Source organism: Gossypium arboreum, chromosome 10 (genome assembly GCF_025698485.1).
Source record: "Gossypium arboreum isolate Shixiya-1 chromosome 10, ASM2569848v2, whole genome shotgun sequence".
NCBI lineage: Eukaryota > Viridiplantae > Streptophyta > Magnoliopsida > Malvales > Malvaceae > Gossypium > Gossypium arboreum.
This window is the reverse complement of record NC_069079.1, coordinates 42883652-42901693: the sequence shown is the minus strand read 5'-3', so window position 1 is coordinate 42901693 and position 18042 is coordinate 42883652. Positions and strand designations below refer to the sequence as shown.

At 33.3% G+C, this 18042-nt stretch overlaps 2 protein-coding genes across 4 annotated transcripts; one reads left to right on the top strand and one right to left on the bottom strand.

Annotated features, from left to right (window-relative positions):
* Positions 1-4073: 4073 nt before the first annotated feature.
* Positions 4074-14878, top strand: LOC108463958 (DNA topoisomerase 3-beta). Of its 3 annotated transcripts, XM_017763988.2 has the most exons (15): positions 4074-4399; positions 4529-4585; positions 5891-5994; positions 6451-6544; positions 7171-7270; positions 7617-7860; positions 8903-9065; positions 9156-9275; positions 9979-10058; positions 11266-11544; positions 11790-11958; positions 12038-12166; positions 12283-12495; positions 12593-12772; positions 13926-14878. In XM_017763988.2, the coding sequence occupies exons 1-15, from the start codon at positions 4373-4375 to the stop codon at positions 14583-14585; spliced, it is 2619 nt and encodes an 872-aa protein (XP_017619477.1). In that variant the 5' UTR covers positions 4074-4372; the 3' UTR covers positions 14586-14878. The 3 variants fall into 3 exon arrangements, with proteins under 3 accessions (XP_017619477.1, XP_052875974.1, XP_052875975.1); XM_053020014.1 differs by lacking the exon at positions 12038-12166 and having other exon boundaries at positions 4146-4399; XM_053020015.1 differs by lacking the exon at positions 4074-4399 and having other exon boundaries at positions 4577-4585; positions 6456-6544.
* A 220-nt stretch (positions 14879-15098) lies between these two features.
* On the bottom strand, positions 15099-17219 carry LOC108463960 (WAT1-related protein At5g40240-like). Its single transcript, XM_017763990.2, has 7 exons — positions 16914-17219; positions 16763-16831; positions 16548-16661; positions 16246-16456; positions 15644-15802; positions 15397-15545; positions 15099-15329 (listed from the first exon to the last, which is right to left on the bottom strand). Exons 1-7 carry the CDS (start codon positions 17108-17110, stop codon positions 15200-15202), a joined length of 1029 nt encoding a protein of 342 aa, XP_017619479.1. The 5' UTR covers positions 17111-17219; the 3' UTR covers positions 15099-15199.
* Positions 17220-18042: the final 823 nt, after the last annotated feature.

The window sequence follows — 18042 nt, the reverse complement described above, 5'->3', positions numbered from 1 at the left end:
GCACAATAAACATTCAGCCAAAGAATCTCCTAAATCAATAAAAAAACACAAGCTTAAGTCAGATTCTCTTGGAACTAAAACTTTCGACATAACAAACTTGAAACTCAAATATCTCGATCTCTACTTATTCTTTTTGCCTAAATCTGATTTCATTTATCTACTTATTCATCTATGACTGATTCTCAACCTTCAAGCTATCCAAAACTATACAGATTAATGGTTCCAAAATTTTCAACATACTATGGCAATTTTTACGAAAATTCAATAAAACGTTGGAATTCTTTAACAAAACTTTAAGGAATGTTTAGAAATCTTCTAATCACATCAAAACTAATAGAAAAACACTTTGAAACCTCATTTTTATTCAAAAACTTGAAATCCACCATTAACAACCCAAATTTTGGCTTTTATCAAACATTTGATTCATGGGTAAAAACTCTATTTAAAAGACTTGATTGCATAAAAAAAACTAACAAGAAAATGAATTGTTACCTTTTATTGGAGAAAAATTAACATTTGGTTGGAAATCCAAAAAACCCATAAGCTTGAGAGATGATGAAATCAATGGTGTTTTTGGTGTTTTTCTTGAAATTTTATGGAGGTTTGTTAATTGGGTGATGATAAAAATCAAAGGGATGAAGTTTGGAAATCAAAATTGGAGGATCAAAATAGATGAATGAAGTTTGGGGTTTCAAGGGACGACACAAAATAGGTGAAGAATGCTCTCTTCATTTCTACATGTCAAAATAGGGTGAAAAGGGGGGTTAAATTGGGCTGATTTTAAAACTTGGTTTATTTATTTAAAACTACTCTTAATTTAACCCTTTTCACAAAACAATCCTCTTTTCAAAATTGAAGTTCTTTCTACCTTATTTTCAAAATTTTATTTGATTTCAAAAAGCTATAGTTGAAAATAATTTCGGGTTACCATGCTACAAAATTTCTAAACCTTTATTGAGCCAAAATTCTAATTTACCTTTAAAACTTCTAGGCCTAATTTTGGGGTGTGACAAACTGACTATTTGATAAGTGCTCTTACTGAATGAGAATGAATGATAATATGAGGGCTTGTTGAGCATGGTAATGTACTGGAAATACGTTTTGATTGGAATTTTTATAACATATCGCGTGTGCATGGGGTGGGATTTTATGGATGACAGAGGAGTTCCGTGGAGTAATTGCGGCATATTAAGTCCACATATATGTTGTCAGTGCACTACACCAAAAGTAATGAAGAGATTAGCGATTATATCGCACTTTATGTTAAATGGCAGTATAACTGTATTATGAATTATTATGGTTTAACCAAATCGAGCTTTGCTCGCAATGATTGGAGTTTCGCAGAGGGGTTCTGGGGAACTCGTTGTGTGTAGCGGTTGGTTTAGATAAGAATCCATTATGCATTATGATATGTCCATGACATTTATGCATGATAATATTTATGCCATGTTTGTGTTGCAATTGTAATAATGGTGAATGATATTTGCATGTATGGTTGAATGTTCGTATTGATTTGACTCACACTGAGCTAGTTAGCTCACCCCATAGTTTCAACCTTCACCGATAATGCTCGTGACTAGGATCGGACATGGCATGTAGACATATGACGGACTTCGAACTTTATTATTTTGCTTGGGTTCTAATTAAGTTTATTTGGTTTTTGGATTGTAAAACCATTTAAACTATGGTTGAGTTTTATTTCTGCTTTGGGATTTTCATGCATGTATACTTGACATATAGATTTGGTTTTTATAGGAATACTTGAAATTGGAAAAAGCATGATATTTGGCTAAAACTATTAATTTGTTAATACCAAATTTTCTGCTGCAATAAAAGATAACAAAGTTTTCGATAATGTACGATAAGTTAAGTGTTTTCTAAACCATACTAATGCTAATAATATGGCATGAGAATAGTTGATTTAATTAATGATTGTTGTCCCAAAATTAACAAAGGTAAACCGCGGTTTTTCCTAAAAAAGAGAGTACTTAAGGTTTTTCAACTAACGACAGGGTAGCATTGTCGCATAGGTGACCAATGTGATCTCTACGATTCAACTATAACATCTAGGTCGGATTTAGGAGGTTACAGTGCAAGAAAAAAGTACTTCATCGGAATAATTGATTATTTTCTTCTCATCCCTATAAAGAGTGGCATACCAGTACAATTCATGAAACTCAAGTGTCATTGAGGGTCAAAACCCCAATCAACATTGTCATTCTTTTCCACCACTAAAACTTACTCTCTTTTTTTTTTTTTGCATTACCCAAATACTTGTTGAATATCTTCAATCACTTTCTGAGGAGTTTGAATAAAGAACCAACAACCCTAATTCAACTATCACATATAAATTAGTGAAAGAATTTATCATCAATTCCAAATTATGCTTTTGACTAACAATGAGAAAGATTATTATCATAATCCATCCCCTTGGTAACAATTGACTACTAGTTGGCCTATATCTCATCAAAACAACATTACAAGATGGATGTAATAAGAGATAAAAACCAAATAGTAACAAATAAAGATACAAATATATCTTCTTTTTTGCAAAATAATGACATTGTTAAGTTACCATAGAAGAAATCAAGAGAGGCAAAAAAGGCACAAAACAAAGAAAATAAGGAAGATGGAAGGATTCAAGAAGAAATGCAAAGAGGAAAGCACAAAGGCATTAGAGAATTAAAAGTCCTAACTTTTGTTCACTATTAGCTATATATAGAGACACAAACCCTATCAAAATACTTGAAGTCAAATGAGACTATGAAATGACAAACTTCTCTAATTTGGCAGTCTATAGATATTTAAAACCACCTACCACGCCTTTCCTCCTTAATAGAGCATGGACATAATGAACTAATAATCTCAAGCCATTTGTCTCAAGTGGGATAATCATAAAATTAGAAATTTCCACTCGCCATCATTACGCTAAAGTGCCATTTCCCTAAATGATGTTTAATTTGCATTAATGCAAGTTGCCTTTTAAGAAAAAAGTACAAATGTCATGATGATTTGCAAATCATGACAATTGTACTTTTTCCTACCAAAACTCGTAGTCACTATACTTTTTCCCTTAGAGGACATAATTCCTCTAAGGGTAGAACATAGTCAAATAATTTAACTTTTCTAAAACCCACACCCACTTATTTGTTAGAGCTCAATCCCTTAAGTGACACACCCTTAAGGTATAGAATAAGTGAAATAAATTGATTTTTTCAAAAACTCACTCCCACTTAATTAGTAGAGCTCAATCCTTTAGAGTACGCAATTCCCTAGGGTATAAAACATAGTCAAATAATTCAACTTTTTCAAAATTCACTCCCATTTAAGTGGCGGAGTTTAACCCCTTAAGGATACAATCCTTCATAGAATACAACAAAGTTAAGTAACTTGACTTTTTAAATTCTTACTCCTCTCTCAAAGCTCAAACCCACAATGAATAAGAATGAAATCAACAAATCTTCCGACCACCTTTATTAGGTCTTTGCTAGGTCACTTTATTAGTCACTTTATTACTGGCCTTAGACATAAAATGAGACATATTGTTATACTAAACGAGAGCTCAAACCCAGGCATGAGACAACCAACAAACTAAAATGCTCAATTCCTACAAATGCATAGATGCATTGAACACTAGTCATAACCCATCCCATAGTTCTTCCTTTGTCTTGCAAGTTGGAAAACCTTACCAATTTGAAACCAACTCTTTAACCTATCCTCCTCTCAAAGATATATACAAGGAGCTTATCAAATTTTTTAAATTTATTATTAAAGGTTTGATTCATACAAATTGAGTAGAATAATTAAAATTTAAATAAATTTATTTTGGATTTTGTATCATATTTATCATGTAACACCTATGCTATTATTTAAATTTTAATTGAGTTTCTGTCATTAATCAACCAAGTATCAATTCATTTGAAATATGATTAAAAATAATTATTTATACAAAATAAGTGAAGAGTCTTTTATATTTTTTAGGAATGTTTTTAATAAAATCAATAAAATTAAACAATTTGATATTAAACATTCAACCTTTCCATTATAACGAAACATTTCTTTCATTTTTATGTAAACTTTTAAGTAATATAATCTGCAATAATCAATACTAGTAATATAATTATAATATTTATTCCAGATAATATATTGAATTTTAATTCTAGAGGGGAAAAAGAATCCCGACACCGGATCATCTATCGGTCGTTTGGACCGATATGGGATTAATAAGCGTGCCAGGGGATAGAGAGAATTTAAACTAAAAACTACGTCGTTTTTCATCGCGATGCGTATTATTTAGAGCCAAAGTTGAAGCTGAAAAACTCAACAAATATAGTGGAACTGGAAATTGGAAAAATCAGGTTTAAATTCGAATATGTCTTCGCCTCCCAAAGTTCTAATGGTAATCAATCAAACAAAGCTTTTGAAAATTTTCAATTTCAATTTCTTTTTGCTAAATGCATAAAATTAATCATAAAATAAATTTCTTCATGCTTATTGTTTAAGTTGATTTTTCTCACTGCTTTTACAGGTGGCGGAGAAGCCTAGCATCGCACTCTCCATTGCTTCCGTACTCTCTCGTGGCCAGGTATGCTTAAACTCTCTCTTATTTTGTGAAATCCCCTTGTAGTTATTCTGATTCTGTAAATTTGAACTTTGAAATATTTAATCTTGATTAGGTTTCTTCTTTAGGATGTTATTGACCATTGACTTCATTGCGAGAGCAGACATTCGAAAAGAAAACGAAGTTTAGAGAAATAAGAAAATGTTCTATATTTATGAAGATTTAATTAGTTCCGTTAATTTTTATTTTAGGCTACGTAAGTTAAAGCAAATTATTGAATTTTATATTAGAAAGCCCTTTAAGAGAATGTTGGCATTGCCTTCTTTTGAATTATAGAAATTCAATCAATGTTTTCAAGGGCACGAGGCACACTTGAGGCGCTAGAACCTCTATATAGCATGAGGCGCGAGACGCAAAAAAAGCGCTCGCCTGCATAAACCAAGGCGCAAGCACATAAATATAAATTATATGTAAAATGTAAAATGTACACAAATTTTAATATAATTCAATTTATAAATTCAAAACATTGTTCAATAGTTTAAGTTCAATAATTTACTTAATGCATTGTAAAATAAAACACCATAAGAACGAACTTAAATATCATCATCAGAAACTAGCTCTAAATTTCCTTCATCTTCATCTTCTCTTGAAAAGTTTTAACTTTTAAGAGTTAACTAGGTTTTATATAATAAAATTATGTCAATAATTAATTAAAAATGTCATTTATTATATTTTATTATATTTTTCTTTTATAAGTCAAAATAAAAAGAATCACGGGAATGGAGAATGGAATGGCTCTTTAGTGAAGTGCACTTTTTTTGCGTCTGGCTTTGCAACAAAGGCGCCTGAAAAGCGCACCAAGTGCTCGCCTGATCGAAGTTGCCTCGCCTTGAGGCGGCAATGGCCATTTGCGCTGTGTCTTAGTACCTAGGTTCTCGCCTTGACATCACTGAATTCAATCAATGCTTGATTTGTTTGATTCTCCTGCTAATATTTGTTCTTGAGCTACATTACTAATGGCTTCTTTTTTGAATGAACAATAATCTGTTTGGAAAATTCCATACCCCTTGGTCAGTGTTGGATTTGGTTTAAAATAACATTTAGTAGAAGTAATGCATAGTGCTCTTATGTGTCGGACGCAATGCTGAATCGATCTTCTTTTCCTTTTTCTTTCTTATATCAGTTTCATTTTAGAATTTTAGTACTAATCATGAAGCATTTCATGTTTTGGTTAGGATACCATTGTCTTTTTTGTAAATGCTGTGCCAAATTTTCAGTTTTTGCCATTGAATATTGCTAGTTACTTACAAGTTCTATTACATTTGTCAGATGTCAACAAGGAAAGGTAGTACGGAAGTCCACGAGTTCAACGGGAAGTTTCTTGGCTTTCATGCCCATTATAAAGTTACTTCAGTTATTGGACATGTATTCAGGTCTTTTTTCTCCCTGAAAAACTGAAAAAAAAAAGATTATTTTCTTTTGGTTTTCTTGTCTTATGCTGACTGCCACTTGAGGTTTTATTATATTTAGGTGCCCAGAATGCTGATGCTTTTCTCCTTTTGAAGTTATTTTATGTCTATTCTAGTTAAAAAATAGTATGACAAGGCTTGAGTGAATATTTTGATACAGGAAAAGACATTACGTAAAGTTTGACTCTTTTGATTCAGGAAGAACATATGCAGCTATATGGTGCAGTGAAATTTAGTCTAAGCAATATTGCAATTTACAGTTTGACTCCATAACAAAATGGCTTGTAGATGTTAGAGAACTGCTAATTTTGTTTGTTACTTTTTCTATGTTTACCTATTGTAGCCTTATCTTGTATAATTTATTATCTTGATTCCTGGTGATGATATTTTTTTCCTTTTTTCTTTATTGTACAAATCTAGTGTAGATTTTCCAGCGTCTTTCCAAGACTGGAACGCCACTAATCCTCTGGACCTATTTCAAGCTTCAGTTGTCAAGACAGAAGCAAACCCCAGGGTATATAGTCTATGTGGCTTCCTATCTACCTTTATAATTTTCTACTTTGTTGTTCTTTTTAGTGATTTTTGTGTCAACTTGGCATTACTAAAAGAATTGTGTTCCTATTATCATGACCTCAGCAATTCATGTGATGGCAGTAGTTGACAAATATGTCTGAATTCCGGGATGTATCTCAGCAATTTAGTGATGGAATTAAAAGTGTCTCTCTTCCTGCCATGGAAATTCCTACGCAAATTCACAGATTAGTTTATTATTATCAGATATGTCTGCCTTATGCACTTAGTGAGTGAATGAAAATTTGCACTTGAATTGTAAATTAATTTCATATATGAGTTCTCTAAAATTCATGTCTCGTAAGGATTTGGATGTAGTTTAACTTGGAATGTTGACCTACTTAAACCCACCAACCTGCTGTAGTCACAGTGCATAAAGTATATGACAGTAAACCTGACAGTTGGAGTTGGTCGGGCAAACAAAAAATTTGTTTCTCCATCACATTATGGTCCGATCTGCATTTTATTTCTTGGTGATGAGTGTGTTTAGCTCCTTGTTCTGGTGCAATATTTCTTAAGCAATAACTCCTTTTTAAATATAAATTTCTAATAACTTTTTTGGTTAATCAGGCTCATATTTCTAAACATTTAAGTCAAGAAGCGCGTGGTTGTGGTTATTTGGTACTATGGTTGGATTGTGATCGTGAAGGAGAGAACATTTGTTTTGAAGGTATATATATATATTCTTTTTGCTTTTTGTAGTTCCATGTACATCACTGTGAAGTTTGTTGGTCCATGAACTTATCAAATTATTAAGCGAATTTATGAGAGGATAAATGGTACCATGTCTTATTCCCTGTAAATTAATCTGTATTACTGTTTTATAATTACTTTGGAAAAAGAAGAAGAAAGAACAAAATTATTTGTTTTTCCAATTGTGATTATACTGAATAGTGATGTACGGGTTTTCCAGTCTTTAAATGTATGAGATTTCTTGCTCGTACATTCAATGACTGAATTACAGATTTGCATGTCTTCTTATTTAACTCATTATCATCATTATAAATTTCTTGCAGTCATTGAATGTACGAGATTTCCACTGAATGAGGCAAAGAAAAGGGTTTATCGTGCTCGGTTTTCTTCTGTGACTGAGAAGGACATTTTGAAGGCTATGGACAACCTGGTGGAACCAAACAGACACGAGGCACTTGCTGTGGATGCTCGGCAAGAGATAGATTTGAAAGTTGGTGTTGCATTTACACGATTTCAAACTAGTTATTTTCAAGGAAAATATGGGAATCTTGACTCCAGGGTTATCTCGTTGGTTCTTTCACCTCTCCTATCATTTTTTAGTTCTTTTTGCATTTTTTTCCTTGGGGTTTTTATTTGCTTAATAATTTTATGCCCACAGAGAAGTTTGTGCGTGTCAGTTCTCATTTGCTTATACCAGAGTCGAGGATTACATCGTAGTTCTATTGGTGATAATATTTTATTGACATATGAATTAGTCATTGCCTTATATTTCTGCCCTTTCTATTTTGATAATTTAGGGTCTATTTGGAAGGGCATATGAGGTTTGCTCTAGTGAGATTGGAAACAATGGTCGTGCTAAAATCAATAGTAGGATACATGCTTGAATACAAATGCAACAATTGCAGTGAGTTGAATTACAGGGAGAAGAGAAAACGATTATTAGATACATTAGATTAAGATGTGTGTATATATAATAAGTGAATAAAAAATATTAAAATTTTAATAAGACATAAAATAATAAAATAAAAGTTACTAAAATTAATAATTTAAAAAAGGAATAAAATTAAAAATTGTAAAAATAGTTTGGGGAAAAAAAAGTAAAAGGGAGTTTTCCCCCTCCTCTGGCGTACCTTGAACAACCAGATCTTTCTTTCAGCTCCCACCCTTGTTTCTTTGGCCATTAATTAACAGTTATTTCTTAGTTATCCTTCATCATTACTAGTGTCCGCTTTAAACTCAAGCTCCATTGATTTAGGGCGTCCCATGCTGAACATACAGAAACGTCATTCTTGGTGTTGTTTTACCTTTGCTTATTCACAATTTTTGTTTTCTGGATATTGATTTAGCTAGCTTCTTTTCTAGATTTCTTGTTCTGTACAGCTATCTGCAAGTTTATGGTCTTGCTTGTTTTTCTACTTTTAGCCTTTCATTTTACCTTTAGACTAGGCAATGTTGATTGTTTTCTTTTTGCTTTGTCTTCTTTCTCTAGAGTTACACTGACTACTATCCCATAAAAGTGGTTTGTTTATTTTTTGCTTCGCAGCAACTGATAATCTTTTTGGCCAACTTCGGTGCACTACTTAATCTTCTAATTAATTGCTTATTCCAGCTATGGACCATGTCAAACTCCTACCCTTGGGTTTTGCGTACAGCGTTATCTGCAAATTAATACTTTTAAACCTGAAAAGTTTTGGGCATTACATCCTTATATTATTCAGAATGGTTATGAGCTCCAGCTAGAATGGAAACGTCAAAAGTTGTTTGACATAGATGTGAGTCCTTGTAAAAAAAAAGAATTTATTGATGTTTCTCTTGGAGTTTTAACGAGCTATGCTAACTGATGATATTTGGTATATTTTCAGGTTGCTATGATGTTTCAGAAGTTGGTGACTGAGGATGGAATTCTTGAAGTAATTGATGTATCAGAAAAACAGGAAGCTAAAGGTCGACCTTCTGGTCTCAATACAGTAAATCTTTTGAAGGTTAGAAGAATTATGAATTGCTCTAATTTTTTTACTTGTAAAAGTAATTTTCTACTTGATTCTTGAATAGCTGCTTAAAAGAACTGTAAATTACTTCGGACATGTTGGGTGGACCATATATGGGTATAAAAATCTTTGCTTTTTATGGCTAGTTGTTACATGAATAGCATATTGATGTATCCAATGAGGAAAGAGTGAATGTAGATTGCTTTCGATCACGTAACATTCTTTTTGTAAGATGTTCTATTGTTGCATGGCTGATTCGTTATGGACAAATTAGATCTTGCTGAATTTTCTGTTTTTGTAACTATAAGATCTAGTGTGACATTGTTGGTGTGAATGAAAATCATGGTTAAAGGTATGCAGTTTGAAAGATATGGAGAAAATTTGTGGTTGCAATGTGGGCATTTGGCATTGCTATGATTAAAAAGAAGTGTTTGTTTGAGATAAAATGTCCAATATCAGCACACAATGTTAAGTTGTAAAGAAAAAGGGCAATAAAAGTAATTGATAACAGAAGCAGGTATCTTAACATTTGCTTCTGCTGTTCCTCAAAGCGGCTTTCTTCTAAAAAATTATTGAAAATTTCAAATTTGTAATCCCAACTTTTTGGACCTTTGGAAGTAAATTTTTTAGACTCTTACATGGTTTACACCATAAGTAAATAAAATATATCAGGATAACCCTTCTTAATTTTGTTCAGGTTGCTTCAAGTGCATTAGGCTATGGACCTCAGACAGCCATGCAAATTGCTGAACGCTTATACACTCAAGGTTTCATAAGGTCCTCTTCTCTCACTGTTTTAGATTACAATGAGTTTCTTTGTATCTTTGCTTATGTTGAAATTAAATATTTGAGAGATGAATTTTAGAGGGATTTGAATAATTTTCACTCATACAAAAAGATGATTACATAGGTATTTATACAAAGAGAAAAATCTAAGGCAGGCAAGGAAGGAATAATATACAATCCCTAATTTACAGAGAATGGAAGAATCTCATGGCTGTCAATATTGGCTTTGAGCAGCTAGGATTCAAGGCTGTCAACAGCTTACTGATTTTGGCTATTCCATTGTAATTTGTTATTATGAAGAAAGCATATAGATTCTGTATCGATATTCTTGGATATGACCTGTTGAGTCTTTGGAACTGATGTTAAATGTTGTTGCTAAAGATTTAGCTATTTAGATGACTGATTTTTTTAATAGAATGATATTAGTTTTACCTAGACTCAACATAGGGTTTATGTTCTGCAGAAAGGTTTCTGCTGGAAATGAAATCTGGATGATTTAGTACTTCTGTTGCGTTTATATTTAATTGATGATTAAAGTTCAGTACTAAACTCTGTTTTGTGGTGACTGTAAGACTATATACTCTGAATCTTTTTCCCTTTTAGGGTTGTCAGGATTGATACGAAGCATTGTGTGTGTCTAGGTTTAAGAGGGTTGTCTTGTCTGGAGCTTAGTTCTATGTGTCCTTTTGATGGAAGTAGATATACACAGGCATGCATACTTTCATTGTATTGTTTAGACTATACAATAATAAATAAAAAACTATGTGATTAGTCTTTATATACCTAACTAAATCATGGGTTAATGGTTTTCTGAATTTGCAGGTGCTTCCTTAACTGATGTTTTGGAGCCTTGAATGATGAAAATTAGGGGTTATTGTTTAGACTATACAATAATAAATAAAAAACTATGTGATTAGTCTTTATATACCTAACTAAATCATGGGTTAATGATTTTCTGAATTTGCAGGTGCTTCCTTAACTGATGTTTTGGAGCCTTGAATGATGAAAATTAGGGGTTATGGTTTAGATTCATTAATTACTATTCCTGGTTCTAATAAGCATGGTTAAGAAAGTATTACGATAAATAACATTGTTGCATTTTACTTCATGTATAACTGCATTTTATTTTGTACTTCCATTGTATTCAGTAGTAATTGTTTTATTTATTTATTCTCCTTTTGGAATTTTGGCGGTTTAGCTATCCGCGAACTGAAAGTACAGCATATCCTTCATCATTTGACTTCAAAGGCACGCTTAAGGTACTAGAGAACAATCCATCATGGCGTGATTGTGTCCAAAGACTGCTTGCTGAAGGTTATCATAAACCACGGACAGGAACAGATGCTGGTGATCATCCTCCTATAACTCCAATGCGACCAGCAACTGAGGATGTTCTTGGGAATGATTCTTGGAGATTATATCAGTATATCTGTCAACATTTTATGGGAACTGTGTCTCCTGACTGCAAATATGTGAGGTAATAGCCTAATGCGTATTCTTGTTTATTTAGTTTAGTTATTTCCAGCAGTTTCTTATATCCTATTGTGATCAATGTAAAAAATGAATGCAATTGGTGCCACTGAAACATTCTGTGGTTCTAATGCATGATTAGCCATCTTCTCATCTGTTGATTTGCCACCGAAACATTTTGATTATTATTGGTTAATTATATTTTATTATTCGCTTTTCTTTCACAATATGTATCTTTGCTGCCTATTTCAGGACAAAAATAGAATTTTCAATTGGTGGAGAATTCTTCCTTTGCATTGGGCAGCATGTCACAGTACAAGGATTTACATATATTATGCCATGGTTGGCCATAAATGAGAAAAATCTACCCCAGTTTACAAAGGGAGAGAAAATTGAAGTTTCAAGAGTGGAGTTATATGAGGTAATATATGCAGTTCGATTTAGCGAATCATCAAGTGTTCAAATATTAATACTGATGCCCGATTTTGTAAATTCCTTAGGGTGAAACTTCACCTCCTGATTATCTCAGTGAGAGTGAGCTCATTTCTCTAATGGAGAAGAACGGGATAGGCACAGATGCATCAATACCTGTGCATATAAACAACATATGTGAACGGAACTATGTTCAGGTTTATAAATTAAGTAACTAATTTAAGTTTACCCTTGTGATGGTTAGCATTGGTATGCAAAATAGTTTAGTTTATCTTTGCACGAGATTGATATTTCATTCTTACTTAAAATGCAGGTTCAAGCTGGTAGGAGGTTGGTTCCAACTACTTTAGGCATAACATTGATAAGAGGCTATCAATGTATTGATCCGGATCTTTGTTTGCCAGACATACGCAGTTTCATTGAGCACCAGATCACTTTGGTTGCTAAGGGTCAGGCCAATCATTCTCGTGTTGTGCAGCATGTACTCCAACAATTCATGCAAAAATTCTGTTATTTTCTTCAGCAGGTTTGAGAGCTTATGTTACTGATTTTTATGATTGCTTTTGGATATTGTAGTTTAGAATTATTTATTCATCACTTTAACACCCCCCTTCTTTTTCCAGATAGAGAACATGGATGCATTGTTTGAAGCACAATTCTCTCCACTAGCTGATTCGGGGCGTAATCTTAGTAGATGTGGTAAATGTTTGCGGTACATGAAGTACATTTCTGCACAACCACAACGTATGTTTTGTGGCACATGTGAAGAAGTTTACTATCTTCCTCAAAAAGGCACAATCAAGGTAACACTGAAATCCTAGACCTTTTCAAAATTTATATTTTCACTAAAGCATGTTTTGTGTGGATGTTATTCCTTGCATATAAGTGGCACATAGATTTTGTGTCTGCGCAAAATCCTTGGATTAGAAGGAAAACTAGTTAAGCACTATGGTAATGTCTTCCCTTAGCTTGCCTAGTTCATCATCGACTCCAGCCCCCCACCTTCTCTCTTTTTCTTTCATTTCCTCCTCTGCATGGTTTGATTCTAGAATGTACTATTTCCTCATCCAAACTTGTTTCCCTCATTGGCTTTTTGGATCAGACTAAAATAAGTTTGATCATTATTTTTAATAACATCTTAAATAAATAAGATTTACAAATATAGAATTTCAAAATTTCCAGAACATATTTCTTAAATTTTAAATTCAGTATGTTTTTAAAAAGATGTTCGAAGTTGAGTTTGGTAGATTGAAAAATTCACACACAAGGACCTTTTTGATCTAACAAAAAATGATTAGAAAGGTCAAACACAATGGAGCAGAGGGAGCAATATGTAACTTTAGGCGCCTGGTTTGTCTTCTTTCTCTTGTTCCTCTTGTAAAGAAACCTATTTGAAGGTGGGGCATCCCAGGGACATGACAGGAAAGATTGAACTTGTTATCTCTAGCCATGTTGGTCTCCTGAGTGTACAATACTAGTCTTTGATTTTTTTAAAGAAATTAATCTATAAGAAAATTAGAGCTGAATGTAACTTATGCATAGCAAATGTGATTCGATTTGATTAGTCTTTTTCTTTCAATAGCTTGATGTGCCGTACAGAATTGCATGGATTATAGTACTCTAGACTTGGTAATTTTGAATAAGATACTAAAACATTTCACAAACATGACATATTCAATAAAATACAACAGTAATAAACTTGACATCTTTAAACACAATAACTTAATATTTTGTGTTGAGCTTGTATTTACACGACTGACATGCAAAAGAACGCAAGCAATGACACAAATATAGACGTGGCCACATATTGTGTGGCAATGTTTCAGATCTTATAGGTTGTTTTGAAAGCTGATGGCAGGAAAAGCCTCATAAGTGGTTGTATTGTCATGTCATCATATCTATATCGTTGACTGTGCTTAACGTTGTCCCTTCTGACTTACATTTTAATTTCTACAGTTGTACAAGGAACTTACATGTCCGCTAGATAATTTCGAGCTTTTGATCTTCTCCTTGCCCGGTCCGGAAGGCAAGTCATTCCCCCTTTGCCCGTACTGCTATAATAGCCCTCCATTTGAAGGAATAGACACTCTCTTTGGTTCTGCAAAGATAGGTGGTACAGGGAAGTTGGGGAAGGGAGCAGGCATGCCGTGCTTCCTCTGCCCACACCCCACATGCCGACATTCTGTGGTGGCCCAGGGAGTCTGTGCTTGCCCTGAATGCAGCGGAACACTAGTTTTAGACCCAGTAAGTGCTCCGAAATGGAGACTGTATTGCAACAAATGCAATTGCCTTGTCTTACTCCCCGAGGGCGCTCACCGCATTGCCACCACCCGAGACCGCTGTGCTGAATGTGACTCAACAATCATAGAGGTAGATTTTAATAAGAAAACAACTCCTTTGGAAGATGGAGCTACATTGCATACTGGTTGCATTCTTTGTGACGAGTTGCTTCATTCACTTGTGGAGGTGAAGCATGGTAAATCATTTAGCCGAGGCTTTGGTGCAAGAGGAAGAGGCAGAGGAAGAGGAACAGGTAGAGGTAGAGGTGGATATAGGGGAACAGGGCGTACAGCTGGAAAAAAGGTCGACCCTAGAATGAGTTTCCGAGATTTTTGAACTGTATTTTCTGTTAACTTTGGCTTTCAAATCCGTTGGTTTTTTAGCTGGAGAAGTGTACAGTTTTTTTTTTTTTTTTGCAAGTAGATTCCTGCTGTGGCGAATCTATATCTTCAGTTCATGAAAAGAAGTCCTTAAAGAACCTAACATTTTAGGCCACAGTCAAAATTACTCGAGAATTTTTCCTTTCTGAGGTCTCAGTTTGAGAATTAACAAAAATTATTTATATTTTGTAGGTTTTTTGTACCATTATTGTGTTTAAATTAGTTCATATTATAGAATTTTTGAAATAATTGTGTTATTATTAATTTTGTCATGTTCATGTATTGGTATCATATTTGTTTTTATATTTGTAGTGTCGTGTTCATATCATGTACTTGTATAGGATTGTCGGAGCTGCTAATAGTATTGGATTATTTAGGTTGAAATGATAATCATCATTCATGAGCTCCACATTACTATTTTTCAATGGAAGACAATAGAGATGATCCATTAAGTGTGATCTACTCTAAATTCTGAGAAAATCCAAAACCGCTTTTGGTGTTCTTATTGTATTGCAATTGCCATTGAACTAATCATTTTATGATTCCAGGAACAATTAATAATCAATTCAGCTATTCTACAATGTCTTCCACTTTCAACAGGGGAACTTTATCACTAGATGATGAATCCCTTCCACCTTCCTTCGCTTTACCCCATATTACAGCGTAAAATCCCATTGATATTATAATTGCACCAATAATACTGCAAATTGAAGATAAAATATATGAAATTGGTAACATGAAAGCTATGGAAAGGAGAATTTTAGTACCTTCCAAGATGCAGAGAATCACCAAGGAAAATTGCACTCATAAAAGCAGCAATGGCGATTGATACAGGGCTAAAAATTGCAATGTATACAGGCCCTTTCAAATGAAGGCCCCATGTGACCACAAGTGAGCTAAAGGATTGGAAAACACCCTAACACAAAATACACATTCAAAATATTAAATACGAAGTTATTCCATATATTTGCCTATATGTATCTACCAAATTATAGTTAATTATTAAGTTCTTACCGAGTATAGTACTGCAATGACTGCAACACTAGGCCTTAGTATCCAAGAACTCAACTTAGGTTGTGTTATTAAGGAAACAGGTACAGAGATAATTGCTCCACATAAGTTGTAAAACAATGCAACAATCAGCTCAGCTGGGTAAATCTCCAATACTTGGGTCTGACAAGTTTTCAAAATCCGAAATTTAGTTCAGTTTATACGAAACTTTTTTGAGTATCGTAGAGGATCCAATGAGTTGTAGGAGGGTAAAAGTATCATGAGGCCCTTATAGTCAGAATGTATTTTGTGATGGGTAAATTAGTTCCTGTACATAAATTAATTTTGTAAAAAATTTCATTAATTTCTACATTAAAAATTAGTCTCTTTACGTCAAAATGAGTAATGTGTGGCACTCCACATGAAATTGTCTAGTTATTCTATCTGTCACGTCATTTTCTAACAATAAAAATATATGAAATTTTTAATAAAATGATCTGTTTGCTCTCTAATCTAACATATTGAGATTAATTTGTCAATTTTTTTAATAAAGAAAGCCAAATACAATCTGACTGTTAACAGGGATTTCATGGTACTTTTGCAGTCATTGGACATGAATGATTTACCTGAACAATGTACCAAATTGAAAATAGAAGATAGGCAGTAGCAAGTAAGATCCCACTAATGACCCAATTTGGCTCTGAAGATTCCAAGGGCCATTGAACTAAAACATTAGGACCTTTGTAAAGAACAACTAGTAATGCACCTGAAATTGATGCTATAGTCCCTATGATTTTAGCTTGACCGCTGGAGCTTCTCAAAGCTACTCTTTCCAATCTTGTTGATTATAAAGTATCAAATCAAAGGTAGAAAACAAGAAGAATTAGGTTTGGTTTTATTGAATTTAAGATAAGTAGAAAGAAGAAACCTGAAAAGAACAGCAAGTATGAAGGTCAAAGCTGGTTCAAGATTGCTGATGGCAGAAGCAAGAGTTGGGGAGCTATAATCTATACCCTTATATGCACATATTTGCGCTAAATACCTATCAAAATAAAACAAACAAACAAGAAAAATGTTATCTAGTTTTCCATTTTCCATCTTCAAATCTTTTCCAGAACTGAAAAGAAAAAGAAATTCAATTACCCAATAAGGCCAAGAAGGAAAATTCTAGAGCCAAGGTGGAATTTCAAAGAGGGAATCACTGTTCTATTACTGCATCAAAAACAAGCAAAACTCCAATAGTGTTATGTGAAAACTGGATGATGATAATAAGAAGAGAAACAAAAAGGAAAACCTGGGAAAGATGAAGGATAAAGGGAGGAGAAGAAGAGTTCCAACAGCATAAGAATAAGTGATGAAGATATAGCGGTTCATCCCCTTTGCTGTTGCTTCTTTGAATAGAACGTTTAACCCTACATTTGTGCACTCCACAGCAACCATGGCTGTCAATGGCAGAACATGGTTGTAACAGTACTGCATTCTACTTGACATCTCTATCTCCTCTGCTTTCTAACTCTTCTTGGTGGCATTCAATTATTATTACACAACATCAAACTCTGGTGTGCTTCTTACTTTTGTGGTTGGTGATCGTATCCCATTCAACCTCCACTTAAAAAATTAGAGATGTTTATGGGCTGGGTTACCCGGCTCGGCCCGAATATCCGCCCTAAATGTGGGAGAGTTTGGGTAAAAATATAGGCTCGAAAAATGAACTAGGACAAAAAATAAGGTCTGTTTAAAAAATGGATTGGGCCTCGAGTAAGGTATTTTTAGCCCAGGGGCCGGGCCCGAATTCACTAAAGAATAAAAAAAATTTGCATTTTTTTATTTTTGAATGTTATCTTCTTGTTGTTTTCTCCCTGTTTTGCTACAATTTTACTATTATGTTGCTACTATTTTTTTGTTATTATTTAGATATTGTTTAAAAGTTATTTTATTGTTAATTTTGTTATTATTTTAAAGGCATTTGTTAATTTTTTTATTATTTTAGAGACATTTGCTTGTTAAGTTGCATTTATCTTAGTGTTATTTAAGTCTACATATTTTTTAAAATTTATTTTTAATTTGTTGTAAAATATTTATTTTGATGTTTTTAGTATTTTTGATGTATTATATATATTTAAAAATAATATAAAAATTTAATACGAGCGGGTTAGGCTAGGCCCGAGTTTTAATATTTTTATCCGAGTTAAGCTTAGAAAAAATTTTAGGCTCGTTTTTTTTAAGCTCGGCTCCGCCTAGATCCAATAAATGGACATAATTTTTTAGTTGAGCTCGACTCAAACCCAGCCCGGCCCCGCCCATAAACACCTCTAAAAAAAAGCAAGTGTTCATTGAATCAAGGAATAATTTGACTTCAAATATGAATATCTTCTTTTATATTTTATTTTCCACTTGCTATTTCTAATTCTTTATTATTTTGA

Bases quoted from the DNA above. Each gene is read 5' to 3' on its own strand.
- LOC108463960 (XM_017763990.2), bottom strand. From the start codon at position 17,110: ATGTCAAGTAGAATGCAGTACTGTTACAACCATGTTCTGCCATTGACA. The intron at 16,457-16,547 runs GTTTCTTCTTTC...ATAATCAACAAG, and splicing joins ATACTTGCTGTTCTTTTCAG to ATTGGAAAGAGTAGCTTTGA. The intron at 15,803-16,245 runs GTAAATCATTCA...AAAACTTGTCAG, and splicing joins CAATTTGGTACATTGTTCAG to ACCCAAGTATTGGAGATTTA.
- LOC108463958 (XM_017763988.2), top strand. From the start codon at position 4,373: ATGTCTTCGCCTCCCAAAGTTCTAATG. The intron at 7,861-8,902 runs GTTGGTTCTTTC...TGCTTATTCCAG, and splicing joins CTTGACTCCAGGGTTATCTC to CTATGGACCATGTCAAACTC. The intron at 10,059-11,265 runs GTCCTCTTCTCT...TTGGCGGTTTAG, and splicing joins TACACTCAAGGTTTCATAAG to CTATCCGCGAACTGAAAGTA.